The sequence below is a fragment of the Pinus tabuliformis genome, chromosome 6 (genome assembly GCF_031772625.1).
Source record: "Pinus tabuliformis cultivar Carrire ecotype Pingquan chromosome 6, CPIR1, whole genome shotgun sequence".
Taxonomy (NCBI): Eukaryota; Viridiplantae; Streptophyta; class Pinopsida; order Pinales; family Pinaceae; genus Pinus; species Pinus tabuliformis.
The window spans coordinates 873393723-873412679 of NC_142292.1; the positions used below are offsets into that span (position 1 = coordinate 873393723).

Sequence of the window (18957 nt, forward strand, 5' to 3'; positions counted from 1 at the left end):
GCATCCATTGTTGCATTTTTTGTAATCATCCCTTTTTTTCAATGAATCAAAGTTGAATTCCTTCATGTTCATTTTAGTTGAGTATCATTTTTGGTAATTGGGCATCGAAAAACATTGTCTTTTTACACATTTCAGTACAAGAGAAGTTGTGTATGTCGTAGGATAACCAATTATTCTTCAAAGGGTTGAAATTCAACTTGAGGTTTAGTGGGATAGATCCATTTGATGTAGAGGTTTCTGTGGAAGAGAGGAAATAAATTTAACTTTATCTTTGTCTGGCATGAAAAGAAAAATTTGTTCTATTATTCTTAAGGGTGACGTTATAAGTAAAATTATGTATTTTCTTGATACAAGTTCTACCTGAGAAAGCATATTGTTATTCTTAAAGAAACATGTATTGCGTTGGTTGGAAAAAAGATTATACATACATATTTTGTATAACGATTTTTTAAAATTATTATAAAAAAAATTATAATTAATATAAAAAAATCATTTAACAATAACAATGCAAAAAGTATACACATTCAAAATTAATTAAAATAATAAAAAAAATAAAAATATATCAATCATGTACCTGATTTCCTTCTCATGTTTTGACTCACATAATTCCCATTAAAACTTTAAGCCCCACACACATATATATACACACTTTTTTTTAATATGAATGATAAAAATATATATATTTTAATTTTTACTATTAGTATTTTTTTTATAAAATGTTTTTTATTTATTTTTATTGAAACAAAGCTATCAATTAAGTGTTTAATGATCAACATGTTCCTTTCATACAATGTATCTTAAAGTTTGTCTTAAAGTGAATCTCAATGAAATAAAATTATAAATTAACAATTTAATTTAAATTTAAAAAGTGAAAAAATAATAATAAAAGTTTTAGTAAAATTTTCATAAATAAATTAAAAATTAGTTGTTGAAATATATTTCAAATTAAGTTAATCTCGATTAGTTTTTCTGATTTACCCACATCTATTTATATCCAAAAATCATTCTCCAGCTTAATTTGAGTAGTAAAATGAAAAAATTGATGAGTAAAATTATATTATAAAATAAAATTGTATTTCAATTTTATTATGATGTACATCACATACGTTATTAACGGAAAATACATGACCTATTTCACATTTTTCTTGTTTTTGTTCGTCACAATCATAATATAAGATCTTTAGAGACAATTATAGGGTACAACAAAATCGCTACTTGCTTACATCATTGATGGAGCACAATAGACACATATGGATTGTTAGCGGGCTATAGAGATGACTTATATGAGCTTGAGACTCAGAATTTTAGCACGCTTTCCAGAAAGTGATATATGATATGGGATTACATTTTCATTCTCAAAAGAGAACATTTAATGATGATTCTATTCTAAAGGTGAAACATTTATTGTGTAATTATGAATATTCCATCCGAGTGACAAATTAAAGATTCATTAGTATATTTTATTTTTTGGGCATGTGCAGCAAGGGAACACTATTGCAGGAAATTCTTCCTATTTAGAGAGAACCAAGCTTTATTATGAATAAGGTGATGTAATTTAGAGTTATCAACCAACTAAAAACCTAAAAAGAATGTGTAAATGTATTCTTTGGGAATGTCGTTTCGCTTTGTGGGAATGGCAAGTGGCACGTGCAAAGTATTCTATTCAATTAAAAGCAAGTATCTCATCCGATGAGAATTTCAAAGTATTTTATTCCATTGAAAATTAAGCATCTCCTTTTATGAGAAGTTGCTGTAAGATATAATATTTGATAACATCTGGTTGAAAGAAATTATATAAATAGAAATCCGTTCTCTTATGTCAAAGTTATGGTTGGAAGTTATAATTTTTTCTTTCAAATACTTCATTAAATATATTTTGACATTAAAAAAGCATTCCTGAAGATGGTTTACCTAATCTTTGGATTTTTTTTGACAAGAATTTTCATTAGTTAGATAGTAAAGTAATATTTTTATAAGGTAATATTTTGTCGAAAAGAAAAAGATTTAAAGTGGAAGTTTTTAAACCGTTCATAATTTTGAAGGTAATGTTCAATTATTAAAGTATCTTGTTCTTTCACATATATATTTTTCAAAGAAAATTTTCGTATATTTTTTATTTATTTGGTTTTAAATTTTAATAGTTATAATAATTTAGAGTAATAATATTGCATACTTAAATTTTTTGAAAAAATAAAAATTTATTAAAAACAAATATTTTTATGATATATTAACTACATTTTATCTCTCTTATACAAACCTCCTCTTTCTAAGTTTATTCCAATTCCATATTTTTTCTGAATTTACTCTAATTCCATATTTCAATTAGATAGTTAAAGTCTAAGAAAATTGCACCATTCATATTATTTTGAAAATGTAAAAAAATATTCTTTTATACTATTTCCTTTCTTAGGTAAAAAGAATTTAAAGAATTTTGCTAAATTAAGATGATGGATTGTTGAGTTCACCTCGGATAAATTTTCTAAATAACTTAGGATTTGCTCTTTCTTAAACGCATTTGGTAACATAGTACAAATCTTTAAAAAAATTGCGGAGTTGCACTTTCTTAAACGCATTGGTAACATAGTACAAATCTAAAAAAACGGCAACATTCATATTAATTTGAAAAATTCGAAGATGTCAATTTTTTTTAGTTTCCTAAATTGAGATAAGGATTGCTCAGGTCACATTAGATAATTTTTCTGAATAACTTAAAAGTTACACTTTTTAAAGTAAATTGACAACATTTGAAATACAAGTTGGATAGGAATAATATCGATGTGAAAAATAGAATTATTTATAAAATTATTATTAAATTTTAGATAGAAAAAGTTGATAATTTTATTTAATTTGATTAAAAGAAATATATATATATATATATATATATATATAAAAAATAAAATAAAATAAAAAATCTGATGTCTTATTTTATATATATATGTTTATGGAGTTTTGGAAAGATGGTGAACGGGTATTTTGTTAAGGCACTTCTTGATGTAAAGTCATTAATTCAATTTTCTGGTGATTGGGTGCTATGTTAAGACATTCTTTGATGCCAAGTCAGCAGTTCAATTTCACCCCTCTCCATCAAAATGATACATTAAACATAATAAAAATATAATCGTCTCAAACTTGCTATCTATATATATAATTCAAATACTTAAATATTTAAAATAAAATTATTACATTCAATTTTATATACAAATAATATACTATTATTATTAATATTAATACCTATATTAAAAATAAGTTATTGTAATGGTTTGATTTCATCCCATATAAATATAATGCATGAATCGTTAATATTATTGATATTTATAAAATAAACTTTATCAATAAAAACATTACGTATTCTTTTTTTCGGGTCCATCTCTGAAAATGTTTTTGTAGTGTGGATTCTGAGTTTCTACAAAATAGTCATATATAACTTTGCTATCTAATACATAAAATCTAAAGATATTTTGAAAACATGGTTAATGTTCTAAAACTATAAGGATACATCATCGTTTCATTCGATTACAAGTGAGCAAAAGACAGATAAACATGGTTAACGTTGTAAAACTATAAGGATACATCATCGTTTCATTCGATTACAAGCGAGCAAACGACAGAAAGACATGGCTAACGTTCTAAAACTATAAGGATACATCATCGTTTCATTCGATTACAAGTGAGCGAAAGACATGTTTGGTTTATATCATTTTCACTTGGAGAGGGAAAAGAAATTTGAGTGAACTTTTTAATTCGAGATATAAACATTATCCATTGGATATGAAGGTATGGTTAGAAATAGCGTTATGTGTTTTGAGAGGTTATTTATACTATAAATATATATTAAATTAATTATAAATATTTAATTTATTATCATTTTTTTTTAAATATTTAATTTATTATCATTTTTTTTAGATATGTTATTAGGTGTATTTAAGAATAATTTTAAATAGATTAAATATTTATGATGGGATGGAACAAATAAAAGAAGAAAAGAGAATTTATTTTGTTTTAGAAGATTTTGAATTTTTTAACATATATTTTTGAAAACTTATTATTTATAAGAGTTTTTGAGAAATTGTATGTAACATGATCATACTTTTGGTAAGTGAGCACTCTAAAGACATCTTCCTAAAGAATATACATTATGAAAGTGTATGCATATCTCAATGTTTATATTTAAATATATCTTAAATATCTCCCAAGTAATTAAATATTTTAGTGTTCATTTTAATAAATAGAAATGAAATATTCACAAAAATCATTTAATAGGAGAAAGAAGAAATATAGTATATCCATATGTTTTGAACTCCTTAAAAATACTATTCATATCAACAGATTAATGAATAACACATTAAATTATACGTGGTTAAAACCCTTCAATAAGAAAAAAACCTATGACCTCAAATACTATAGTTACTTCCAATATATCAATTCAAAGAAAAACAACTTACAAAAACATCATTCAAAAATAACCATTAATGAATAACACTTCACTTTATTTAAATAAAGATGCGAACCAATTAATTCTCAAGTTGCGAATTAAATATTTATTATTATATATTAAATTATAAATCGATATAGTAATTGATATTTAAAATATAATAATTTGAATTTTGATATTTTTATAAGAATGTTTTAACAAAATACTTGTTGACCATTAATTTAAAGTCATATAATTTTTTTAATAATTTATTCAATTTTTAAATTTCCTAACATATATAGATAAACGATCATTCTCTATTAATTATTATTATATAAAATAACAAAAAGCCCTAAATGATCATTCTCTATTAGTTATTGTTATATAAAATAACAGAAAACCAACACAAAAATGCTAATTTAAATAACCTTTTAGATAACTTTCATTTCTTTTAAAAAATATATATTCTGTAATATATGTATAATCATTATTAGACAATAATTCGGTAGTATGAAACATAACTTTAAAAGAAAAATAATTCCCCATTGTGTTGAAGGAGGCAAATTTATAAATAAAATGTTTTTTCATTTTAAATGTAACATTTCTTTTAAGGTAAAAAGTGAAAGGTGATGTCGAGGGAGTGGATGATGCGTATCTAAGGTGACTGATTTTTTCCTATGTATGGATAATAATTTTGGGTTCTTGAATATTTTGGCTAGGTGAACTCGGCAGCTATGACAAAACTGCAAGTCATAGCGGGCACTAGTGGAAGAGATTACGAGTCTATCACACTACAACATAAGTGGTGATTTTGGCTAAAGAGAAAGGTGTGTATCATATTACTAGTGTCTAAAACTTCATTAACAATTAACGCATACTCGCAAATTTCTTTGTCATAAAGGATCTTAGCTGCCGCGAAAATAAATTGTTAAAATTTTGTACATCCAAATCAATCAGTTTCCCTCGAAATTTCCGTTGAAATTGATACTTTTCGTACCACATATTGATCCTCGACTGGGTGTGTTACTTTGCACTTATCAGACACCATCCCTCTTCATATTGGATGACCCTGCCATAATAACCATGAAAGTCATGTGATAAATGTAGTAAAAATAATATGAAAGTTTCGCAGCATTATTTTTGTAACGTTGATCACACCATGAAATTACCATAAAGTTATTCAAACGTATGTATGGTGAGAACTTGTTTAACACTTAAAAAATAATTAAGGGTAAAGGAAAAAGGGGGTCCACAATTGAATGCTGTTCTAGCACTTTAAAAATAGTTGAGCAAAAAAAAGGAAAAGTATCAACAATTCAATGTTGTTGTAAGTATTAAATGCTTACGTTTTGAAGTGCTTAGCGACTATGAATTTTCTAGAAAAAAATGTGTACACAATTCAATGTTGCTTTTAAAGCACTAGCACCATCGCTTTTTCGCAGTATGGCGAAGATATTGGAAAGATACCGGACATGTTCAAATTCAGGACGCGATACCGCTCGATTTACACAGGTAATACGAAAATCTCCCTAATTCTTATTTGAGACTAATAGCTAGAATTTTTACCGAGTTTCACAAAAGGAATCAACCAACCTTACCAACAGTGCTCAAACATAACTTCTTATATAATATTTGATCACTTGTTATAAAATTTATAAGAATATTAATAACGAGAAGATTAGAAGTAATAATAGCAATATAAACTTATATTGAAGGTTAAGTTAGATACTAAATTGTTCTTATGCCATTTATTTTTTAAATATGAAATTGACTTCTCTACAAAACTTTGATTATTAATGGTTAGAGAGGTGTACATACTTTATCTTATAATGTTGTAATATAAAATAGCATATATTAATGTTTAATTAAAAATGGTAAGTAGGTAAATAATGACAATAATGATATAATATTGAAAATGTAACAATGTAAGATGGATGGACATAATTTATTGCAACTTATAAGATGATTGTTGTCATTGTTCTATGAAAAAATCATCCTTTAAGGTTTCATGTTTCATTCGGAGTTTTTCTTTTACCACATTTTGGCAATTTGAATTGGGACATTTATTCATCTCGATGTTTTAGAGTGAAAAAAGTGGAGAAATTAGCTCAAAGGAACATTTTTTCTTGCAAGACGTAGTTTGGCGAATTTAGGGATCAAACCTTATGGGGGCATTGTGCGAAATTAATCAATGTTTTCTGGGGATTTAACTTTGTTGCTTTAGTATTGTCCCATTTTATCCTATTCTACCCACATATGCCCTTTTAACAACATGAGAATTGCCTAAATTGGAGTCTATATGTAAACGTTATGCCACTCAGAAGTTGATTTTCATGTTTTGGCTACCGTAATTTGAGAGGATGTGAGATTGGCACCCATTATTCATGGAAGAATGGCTAGCCAAAATAACATGATGTAGAATACTCTAGAATAGTCTATATTGTAACTCTACTTAGGCATTGCTGGAGTAAAATCTAACCATTATTTGGTTATTTGGTTTTGTTATAAGTGGACTACTTCGAGGAAAGGGTGTTCAATTCTTTTCTACCACATCTTGTTCCATAGATGAATAGAGTAGGTGAGAGCGATAGTAAGAGATAACAGAAAGAGAATTTGTGTGTTGCGGTAGCCATGGACCAGAAGCCTTACTTCTTTCTACTCATGACCATTTTCTGTTTAGGGAAGGAGAGAAGAATGCCTTCACCATCCAGTTGGGTTTTCTCCCAAGAGGGCTTCCCACATTATATCTTCTGTCAAATTGTGGTTTATGAGTTTTTATTAAATTGTTCTGTATTCTTTTCATAACGATAATTTGCATGCATACATATAAAATAATAATTTATGGATCCAAAAGCCTAAATAGAAATAAACCATCATAGTGTATATTTGAGACTTTATAAGTATAATTTTATGATAGTTGTTATGGTGATTTTTCAAGTGGAATATCTAGGGAAGTTTATGGATCATATTTAAAATTTGGTATTAGAGTAATTTTTTTAGGTATATCATGGAGGTTTTCACGGAATCTATATCAAGGAAGCCAAAAGTCATAAAAACCTATTCATGGTCATTGAATTTCTGAATAATCATCCAGATCCTATAGAGGAGAGGTTTTCACAACTCAAAGCACAAGTTTTAGATATAAGCCATAACATGAATCTCTTCATTACAATCCTAACCAATAAGGTCAAATTATTTGAAAAGGATGGGGCTTGTAATGTAGAGTTTTGATTTGAAGGGAGATTAGGATATCAAAAAGAAATAGAATGAGCCAAACAAATGACCACAAAAATATGAAACTACGATGAGTGTGTTGAACCATAGATAATCCTCATTCAAAATTTAAAAAAAGATTGATATTCAGTTGTAGCACGACCAAATTGATGCTCTAAATCTAAATTGATGGTTGCAACAATTAGAAGTTTATTTGAACGTTCATCATATAGAGGAAGAACAAAAGATTCAATTTACATGGAAGAAATTAGAGGGTAATGCCTTGCCCTAGTGCGAAAGCAAGACTTTGAGGTTGAAGGGAGATCCTTTAGTAGCTAAGTGGGGGGTATTTAAAGCCCTTATAAAGTCACAATTATACCCTATCTGGTATTTAGTGGACTAGTGAATTGAATGGAACTACTTCATATAGAAGCAGGAGCAAGTGTATAAGAGTACATCACGAAGTTTAGAAAAATGACCATAATGTTGGTTATCTTCGTCAAGTATCTAGGGGGTGTACACAACCATTTGTGGAAGCAAGTGATGTTGTTTAACCCTAAAGTAGTAGAAAATGCTTGTGTATGGGCATAATACCTAAAAATCATACGTCAAAAAAAGGGAAATGAAGTGGATCAAAGTAGAGTGGGCACCGTGATGCTCTTCAGGAGGGGCAACATAAATGGAAATTGGGAAAGGAAAAATGATGGTAGGCATGGCACAACAATTCAAGGATCCCAACAGATATTGTAACCATTATAATATTGGTGATCACATATAAGATAATTACTAGAAGTTGCATCCATATCTTAAAACGAAGAATAAAAATAAAGAGAATAGAAGAAGAATCTCATGGCCATTGATTTAAGCAACCAGGTTGAAAGAAGCTATAATATGGATTAAAATCCCATCTTTACACTAGTATAGAAGGAAGTGAATTTGACTAGCCCTCAACAATAAGAAGAGAATAAAAATATAAAGATATATCATATAAAGATATAAGTTAAAAAGACCAAGAATAATGATATTTTTTACTTAGGTTTGTGGTAAATATCACTGCAATAGTGCTAGTCAACAAATTGAGATTATAATTTCATAATTATCAAAGTCCATATCCATTGGGATGGGTAAATAAGGATGATGTTTCAAAATAATTAAGCAATGCAAAATTATGTTCACTATTAGTTCTTATTTTATTGATGAAGTAGAAATATATATAGTTCCCCTTGATGTATGGGGACTCAAGTTTAGAAGTGCCTACATGTACATGCGAGATTCAATCTTCATGTAGAGATCCAACCCATACTAGGTCAATAAGGATGAAAAATCGTTCACCATCAACATGCACAAAGGAAAGTAAAAAATTGTGCTAGTAAGTGCCAACCAAGGTAAGAAACTCATTAGTTCTTGCAAGAAGTATGTTTTTTTCTTAAGAAAAAACAAGTCTATATAATAGTTAGTATGAGTAAATGCATCTCTAGAGGGGTGTACTAAGAAATAGAAATAACAAATAGAAGAGTTGTTATAGGAATATAAGGATTTGTTTCAAGAACTAGAAGGGTTACCACCCAAAAGGGAAGTGGAGCATCAATTATATCTATCGTTATACTCCCCACTGCAAAAAATTGAGTTGTAGAGGCAATACATTATAGAAGAAAGTGTGGTGAGGAAACAATTGTGGTGGTTATTGTAACATTGTTTCACTCAACCAAGTAAATCACTATGTGTGTCACCCATCATCATTGTGCCAAACAAGGATTCAACTTGGAAAATGTGTATAGATTACAGCAAATTAAACAAGATTACACTAAAAAATAATTACTGCCTAGAATATATTATCTATTTCATTGATTGCAGTGAGTGAAATACTTCATCAAGCTAGACTTAAATTCTGGATATCACTCAGTTCCCGTTAGAGAAGAATATACCTAGAAGATTATCTTCAAAACTAGTAAAATTTTGTATGAGTGGTTAGCCATTCCATTGAACCTATGTAATGCATCAACTACATTCATTATTTTAGTGAATGATATATTACGCCCTTTTATAGATACATTTGTTAATCTATATTTGTATGATATATTAGTATAAAATGATAGCAAGGAGGAGAATGTCTCACATTTATGTAAGCATTGGAGACATTGAAGAGGAACTAGCTTCTAGGAAATATCAAGAAGTGTGGGTTTGTACAATATCCATTTGTGTATCTAGGGTATGTTTTAGGTGGAGGATAGGTGAAAATATATTATACCAAGATAGATTCCATCATTAAGTATCTAAGTCCTACTGATTTTTCTAATGTAAGGAGTTTTGTTGACACGGAACTGATTTTTAGGAAGTTCATAGCCTCTTTTTTAGTAGTAGCAACACCATTCAATGCCATAATACCAAGAAACAAGAGTTTCCAATTTCAAAATATCACTAGAGTGCCTTTAAGGATTTAAATAAGAAGATCAATGAAACACAAATTATGGCATTACCAAACTTGCAATAGACCTTCAAAATGGAGATAGATACAAGTAGGTATTTTATGGGAGTAGTCTTTATGCAGGGAGGAAGGCATGTATGCTATCATTTGGAAGTATTTAATGGGGAATTTCTTAATTACCATACTTATGAAAATAAGCTGTATTCCCCCATGCAGGTTGTAAAGGAGTGCAAGAACTATATGATGAGGAAGGAGGACAGAGCTACAACAGGCTAGGAATTACAAGTGAATGGGGTTCCTAAAATAACATCATTAAATGATCAAATAAAAGAATGTAAGGACCAATAAGTTAGCTGAAGTGATTTCAAGGCCACCCACATCAAAGACCACAAATTTGGTAACTCTTATGCACATGAAGCCATCCACCCATGATGTGTATATATAGGAATATTCAGAAGATGAGGAATTCAATGATGTGTTTCAGTAGTTGAATAGCTTGAGCCATGTGCATGACAGTGACAACAAATTTGACCACTATCTCTATGATGTGTTACTCTATGAGATGGATAAGTTATGTGTTTCTAAAGGTGAGCCAATGTACTTGATCAAAGAGGCTCACACCTTCAAGGTTGTCGGGCACTCTGTTCAAGATAGAGATGAAGATACTTAGAAGATTATCCTAGAAAATAGTAAAGTTTTGTATGAGTGGTTAGTCATGCAATTCAACCTATGAAATGCATCAACTACATTTATGACTTTAGTGAATGGTATATTGTGCACTTTTATAGATACATTTTTATTCTCTATTTAGATGACATATTAGTATAAAATGATATGTTGGAGGACAATGTATCACATTTGATGTAGGTGTTGGAGACATTAAAGAAGCACTAGCTGCTAGAAAATATCAAGAAGTTTCGGTTTGCACAATAGTCTTTCATGTATCTAGAGTATGTGCTAGGTGCAGGATAGAAAAAAATAGATCATACCAAGATGGAGGCCACCATTAAATGGCTAGTTCCTACTGATTTTTCAGATGTTAACAATTTTGTTGAGGTGGCACAATTTTTAAGGATATTCATAGTCTCTTTTTCAATAGTAACAACACCATTACATGATATAATACCAAGCGACCAATGTTTCCAATTGGAAAATGGTCCCTGGAGGGACTTTAAGGATTTAAGGAACAATATCAGTCAAACACCAATTCTGACATTAGAAAACTTGCAATAGCCCTTTGAAATGGAGACATATATAAGTAGGTATGTTATGGAAGTAGTCTTGATGTAGGGAGGAATGAATGTATGCTATCATTTTGAAGTATTTCATGGGGCAGTTCTTAAATACCCTACCTATAACAATAAGCTCTATTCTGTGGTGAAAGTTGTAAAGAAGTGCAAGAACTATATGATGAGAGAGGATCCAATGATCCATGCACCTGTAGGCCTAGAGTGAGCTACAATAGACTAGGCATTACAATTGGATGGTGTTTCTACAATAATGTCATTAAAGGATCGAGTATAAGAATCAAAGAAACACTAAGTTGGCTAACATGCTTTCAACGCCACCAATATCAGTGACCACAACTTTGGGAACTGTGACGCACATGGAGCCATCCACCCATGATGTGTACAAATAGGCATATTTAGAAGATGAGAAATTCAGTGCTATGTTTTAGTAGTTGTAGAGCTTGAGTCATGTGCATGATACTGATATCATACTTTACCACCATCTCTATGATGGATCACTCTACAGGCTAGATAAGTTATGTGTTTATAAAGGTCAGAGATTGCAACTTATCAGAGAGGCTCACACCTTCAATTTTGCAGGGAACTTTCATGTAGAGAAGAATGTGGCGAAAATACAGAGGTATGTGTATTGCCATAATATTCAACAGTAGGTAAATATGTTTTGTTGATGTTTTTGGATGTCTCGCTAACATCTAGGTGTTCTCCCTAGTGTAATGTCCAAATTAGACCCCACATTATTTGGGATAGGAGCTCCATCCAATATGTTGGCCTGGTTGCCACCATGATTTTTCCACTCTTGGTTGTCAAATATGATGTTGTTAGAGTGAGGACAAGAATGAAATGCTCAGACAGTGAAACAAAGTCAACCCAAGATTGAAAAATTGCAGAAAGAGGTACGAGAAAGTCATAGCAATAATAAGAAGAGGTATCCCATGAGAAGGATTATTGAGGCAAAGCTACCTTAGACATATGTGAATAAGAATATCCTTTGGGTCAACTATAAATTAATTCAAAATAGGTCTTTAAAATGGCATGGGATAAGCAAGTGCATATTCAAAAGCAAACATGCATGCAACAAATACAAACTAGTACATAACATATTGCTCAAACTTGACAACCAACACACATGCACACATACAAATACAGTGAAATATTGGACAACCAATACAACCACTATGAGTAAGCATGGTAATCAGTGCTAGAATTGAAGAATTTTTTATTTATCATGCAACAAATACAAGTACATGTCCTCCAATTCATCAAAGCCCAATACTGGAAGAAGGGATACTCATGCTCTTATCCAATGAAAAACCCTAATCTCACTACAACTCACCCTACTAGCTACCAAGAGTTGAGCTCATCTAGCTCTTCAACAACAGATAATCTATCTAACGCTAGTCCTAGCTCTCCTGCTAAAATTCCTCCCAGAAATGAGCCATGAGGATATAGTTATAGAGGTGAGGTGATTGTTCACCTACCCTCATGACTCTTAACCTTCCTCACAACTCTGTCATGTCTAATGACTATTAGATGCTAAAATCCATTTCAACATGGTTATTGGATTTATGATAAGAAATATTTACTTTACAGTGAAATAAAAGTTATTAGAAGAGCGCAGTGGGTTTTTGGAAGCCCTAAAGTGCTAGCTACCTATATTTTTGTGATGGTAAGGTGACTTGCATGACAACATGGTGACAATGTCCATTGGCTTTGTTAAATGTTTATTTTCCTGCTACTGAACCTACATTTGAGGTTGACACAATGGCTCATATACCTACATGGAATCAATTTTCCTATTTTCCATAACCCTAGTTGTCCAAACTTTGTTAGAAACCTTAGTTTTCTCCATGCAAATCATCATTTTATTCCCTTTCTCCCACCTACAAACAAAATACATGAGTCATACATATTTATAGACAAATAACTTAACATTAAAACAGAATTAATTGATTGAAAGAAAAACATTAATTTAGACCCCTTTATATTCCCTTTATGCACCACAATGCAGTCAATGTATGCATCCTTTGTAGGGTCTTTCTGTGCTTCAAAATGTTCATAAAAAAACCTAAAAGAATTAACAACATCCTTCTTTCTTGAAACATTAATAATGGTGATTTGATTTCAGTTTAGGCATCCCTCAAGCTAGTCTTGCAGCTCACATAGAAATGGATCTTATTCTCACATTTCTGGAGCCATTCCCTTTGAACTAAGTCATGTATTTAACAACTCTTCCATTGGAGGCATCATCCATATAAAAATTTCGAAATGTAGCTTCACAATCTCGCAGTGTGAAGAGGAATACGTTTTACCTATAAGATGCTCATTTTGTCAACTTGTTTTGGATAGTCACATTGTTAATCAGGAAAAGGATCTTCCTTTTCTTCTTCATCATCATTCTACTATTCAAAAACTTTTAAATTTTCTTTGTATGAAGGAGGGAAATGCTTCACAATGATCCATGTGAGTCATCTCATCAAATTATTTAGCTACATTGAAAAATATTGCTACATCTTCCACATTAATTACCTTAGGCACAACTAGTAGGAATTTTCACTCTCAGGTACTTTGAATTGCTAAATGAAGTTCTAGATACTTCTCATTCAGATTTTCACCATTGCAGATAAGGAAAAGAAAAACATTTAATTATTCTTTGTAAAACATCATGTATAAACACATATGTGAAAGAACTCCTCAAAATAATCCACTTAATACTGCCATATTGTTTATAATCATGAATCTCCTATCATGGTGTAATCCACTTGAATTTAGAAGTAATAAATAATATATTATAATCATGAACAAACCTTGTGATCCTCGATAGAACACATTATAGATTATGGGAACAATTCCCTTTAGTCTCAAGAACACGTCCCACCTTTAGGGGACACCACAGGTCACATTTTCCAGTCTTGTCTTTACTCTAAACTACAAGTGTGATTTGTTGTTTACCAAAGGAGGAGGTCGAATTCAATTCACTAGTGTGTGATTAACATAATAATGATACAAAGGCATGTTAATTATTTAGAACTAAAAATTTGGGAATGTTGTTTTGGGTGAGTCATACATCAAGAATGCTACAAGTATTCATGACCTGCAATAGAGTTAGATTAGGTTGCATAGTCACATTATTGTGTAGGTTGCATGGACCACTAGCCCACTCAATTACAATTTTTTGATAATGCAACCAATCACATTGAGGAACTGTTACTTCAGAAAGTTTCATATTTGCAATAAAAATCTAGTCCCACTTTCATTTTGCTTACCTAATGCTTTATATCACGACTTGTGAGTTGACATAGTGATCTAGTCACAAACGTGTCCAAAAGTATGATGCCACAGTATCCATGGCACATTGCGTTAGTGTGATTGCAACTAAAATGTGTGACCTTCCATCCAAGTCACAATTGGAAGGTGCAAATGTGCAATTAAAGGATGTGAGCTATGTAACATTTTAGTGTAGCACGTGTATCAACCTTTTCTCAGTTCCTTTTAATTCATCCTGAATTGGATGGCATTGTATATAACTCAACATATGTTGATAACTTTTTTTCACCCATGATCTCTCTTTTGTAGAGATATAAACATTGTCCCATTCATTATCAAACCTTAGCCACTCTATTTCATCATATGCAACAAAAACACCTCATACAATACAATGGACGCCTTCTGAGGTGTCGTGTAAACATATCCTCATGTTTTCCATGTATCTACTACTACAGAGTTATCCTTAAATTGATGTGATTGCATTACTATAATGCTAGCTCTATCAAAATTCCAACGGATATAATTGAATCTTTCTAGCAAAGAAGTTAAACTCCCTTTGTACAACAAGGTGAAAAAATTCTTACTGAAGTTTGAAACTTTAACTCTCAGTAGGATTATTACTACACCCAAAGCCTAAGAAGCAACTTCGTTTCATGTGCCTTGGGATTGGTAGATACCTTACAATGAACAAGGAAAAGTAAAATGAATTCATTTTGGAGCTTTCCATCACATTTGTGAAGGTAGTTGACACAAACCAACTGGCCCTCTCACTACTACCTTCAATAGAAAATGAATTACTTCACAAAAATGTCATCCAATTAATGCGAATAAAATGCATATTACCGTTTGAACTCAAAGATTTGGGATGGATTCCTAAGGAAATATAGTCAATGTAAATTGTATATTATTCGATTGCTTCACAATTAATTTGAAATCCACTCCAAATTTTTCACCCATTATCTCAACAATTTCCTTGGTTATTTTAGTTGCCTTTCCATCAAACTGAACAATGACATATCTAGGACAAAATCTAGCTTGATTATAAGTATAGGCAATCTAGGAGTCACATGTGGCACAAGAAATACCTCTATTACATAAGGAAAAGTTGGGTCTCTCTCTTTAGGCTAGGCTATAATATGTTTGTTGAGTTCAAGCATCTCAAGTCCCATCCATGGACCCAGATCACTTCCATGTTTATTGAAATTCTCAGCAATGTTGAAGAAAAGTCTATGAGGATAACAAATATAACTCCATCAATTCCAGGAGACTTAATTTTGTTAATACCTATTAATTTCCCATCAAGATTATCTAGCGGTCCACCAAAGCTTAGGAGTTGAGTGTAAAAAACATGTGGTTCATTCATGGTTTTAAGCTATATTTGTTCTATGTCTTGGCCATTATGGTCTTCATGCCATCATATGTTGTATTATTTGCATTGTGACACTAGAATCAAACTTCAAAAGGTGTTACTTTCTTCCCCTTATTACATGGCTTGTTTTCCAAATCATTGGCTACAAACTTATTGGTCACTGATTGGATGTGCACAATGTCATAACCTTTGTGTGCACAACCTCATAGCCTTTGAACGTTCCTTTTCATATTACGTGGTTACCTTTGAGTCAATGTGATGTCTAAGTAATAAGAAAATTATTTCCAATTTTTTGAAATAGGCTTGAGTGCCACCTACCTCTTAAATTTTCAAATGTTACGTTTTTTTTTCCCAACTAATGTCTTTTCAACATATTGTCTAATGGCATCCCATGCAATTTAATATGTGTCCCAAGAAACTTCTTTTAAATTATTTAATGAGAGTGCATCCTTCGTCATATGTGGCAATTTAAATACATTGGTCCATATTTTATTTTCACAGGTGAGATGTGACCTTCTGATCACGCCTTGCTAAGAATCCTAAGTGAGTTGTAGTTGCTCGTCCTTTATGGCACAAATTAGCCATAACTTAGTTAAGTGATATCATATAATAATGTTTACATTTTAAAAATAAAACCTAATATGCATAACAAGAATAAAGAAAATGCATGTAAGCTTCATGAAAGATGGATATGTGCTGCATGTCCCTTTCAAAATTTTCACATGTTGTGCACTTAGTGGCATTTTGAGGACATAAAATTTCATGCACAAGTAACCTTTCGCTCAAGTACGTGCATGAATTTGTTGATTGTGTAATGTTCTTCGTGACATGATATAATTATAGTGTAAGAACCTTGAAGTTGCAGATGGCTAAAAATTTCATAATGACAAAGTAGGGTTTAACTCTTATGATAGTTAGGTGGATTTTCTGGAAACTGTAACAAAATTAGCAAGAATCTATCTTCATTAACATAGGGTTCCTTTTCCTCAATACAAATTATTATTCAAAGATGAAGCTTCAGGGTGCATGAGGCCTGTAATAGCTTATCAGAGCAACTTCCCTCAAAATCCTAATTCATCAATGTGATATGCATCGTTTGAGATAGGCACTGATAGAAATTGATAATAGAGAGATTTGGAGATCAAATAATTCCAAACATGACCATAACATGTATGACCTTTGGCAAGCCGAGGAGTACATAATTTTTTTGGATATGCCCAAAATATTTTGTGTGTTTTTGTAATGGCTACAACAATATCATAAAATGATGCATGCTTTATTATACTAGTGATTCTAGTGACCTGAAACAATGTTTGTATCATCCCCTACCTGTACCCACTTTTCCTTGGGAAAGAATTTACATGGACTTTATCGAAGATTTACCAAAAAATATGAAGGGAAATGTCTACTTATTAATGGTAGTTAATATGTTTAACAATATGTGTATGTTGATTCCCTATAAAAGGATCATCAATTGCAAGAAGTAACAAACATTTTCTATGGGTAGGTATGGGTTCAATTTGGGATACTAAGGAGCATAGTTTTAAAAGGGTACACAAGATTTCTTAGTGAATTTTGGACTACATTGTGGGAGAATATTGACATGAAGTTGAAAAATTCTAGAACATTAAATAACTATATAGATGGGTAGATAGAAGTAGTGAACAAGATATTGGTATAGATTTTGACGGGTTTCCATCATAAGCATCTGAATTCCTAGGATGATTTTTTTTATATATACGACATTTATAATAGATTATTCCACATTTCTACCAATAAGTCCCCATATGAAACTTGTTTTGGATATTTTCCACATTCGCCTTTTGATATGACATATAGGAAGCAAGGACAAGTGAGAGTGGATCTTATAGGGGATGTCTTAAGGACCAAAAATTGTAGAAAATATAAGGAAAATCCATATACAGGTAAAGGAGATGTTGCAAAAGTCATAGAGAAATTACAAGCCTACACATGAGAAACATAGATTAGATAAGCCATTCAAGGTGGGAGAAATAATATAGTTACAGTGTAACATGGAGAGGCTACAAGTTCCTAGTAAGAAAATCAAGCTTGTAAACACCCCTCCCACATTTACCCACTTTAACTAGCTTCCTAGGGTAAACATGAGTTGAGTGGTACTAGGACTTAGCCCAACCTCATAGTTCTAGTTAACGAAGTGGGGCATACAAACTAATTACTTACTTCCCTTCCTCCAAAACCACATATCACTTAGATGTTGAACAACCACCCTAGGTGACCAATCCCTAAGCTAGAACCATTTTTCCCTAGCCTTACATCTCAACTACACCCTTGAAACTGCATGCATGTTGTTGTCAGCCTCCAACCACATGCATGAGCCTTGCTCCATGTAGTTGCGACTGTAGATCCTCAGTTTTGTGCGTCTTGTTGTAATATCTAAGCCACTTTTTCAGGATAGTCTCCATACCACTTCCCAGAAATTCTTGTAGCTTTCCAGAATCATGGCAATGCTGATAACAAGATGAACTATCGAAAACTTGCTCAAAATATTAACCAGCGCATGCCTAGGACTCAACAAACATTTCGGAAAACGCATGGTAAAAGTATGAGTTATGGGTCGTGATTTCATATCTGACAATAAAATATTATTCCTTATTTGAGGATCACTAAGGAGGTGCTCTTCCCTCTATAACTATTGGACACCTAATCCACTAAGGGTTACGATGTGGAAGTTGAATAGTGAAAGGAAGTCCAAGAGACCTTGGAAGATGAATCAAGGGTCACAAGAGTGTACTATAAATGTATATCATGTGAATAAGAGATATATTAAATTCTTATCTTTCACATTGGTTGTTCACATTCCATGTCTATTTTATATGGTATCAGAGCACAAGTTAGGTTTGGGCATTTTCAGAGTCTATCAACTCTGCATATTTTCCAGAATTTGTTTGCAATTTCTCTATTTGTTTAGTTAGTTATAGAAGTAACGTTACTCTGCTTCACCTAAGAACTCCTCTGTTCTAAAACCTGACCCATTTACCTTCTT

The 18957-nt window shown here is 31.3% G+C and overlaps 1 protein-coding gene across 1 annotated transcript in view; it reads left to right on the forward strand.

Moving 5' to 3' along the window:
• The window catches only part of LOC149261661 (MADS-box protein CMB1-like), a 195724-nt gene that overhangs the window by 39279 nt on the left and 137488 nt on the right, over positions 1-18957 (forward strand). The window contains exon 2 of the mRNA XM_089370294.1: positions 5854-5908. Coding sequence (XP_089226420.1) covers positions 5854-5908 — 55 coding nt within the window. The remainder of the gene's footprint in view (positions 1-5853; positions 5909-18957) is intronic.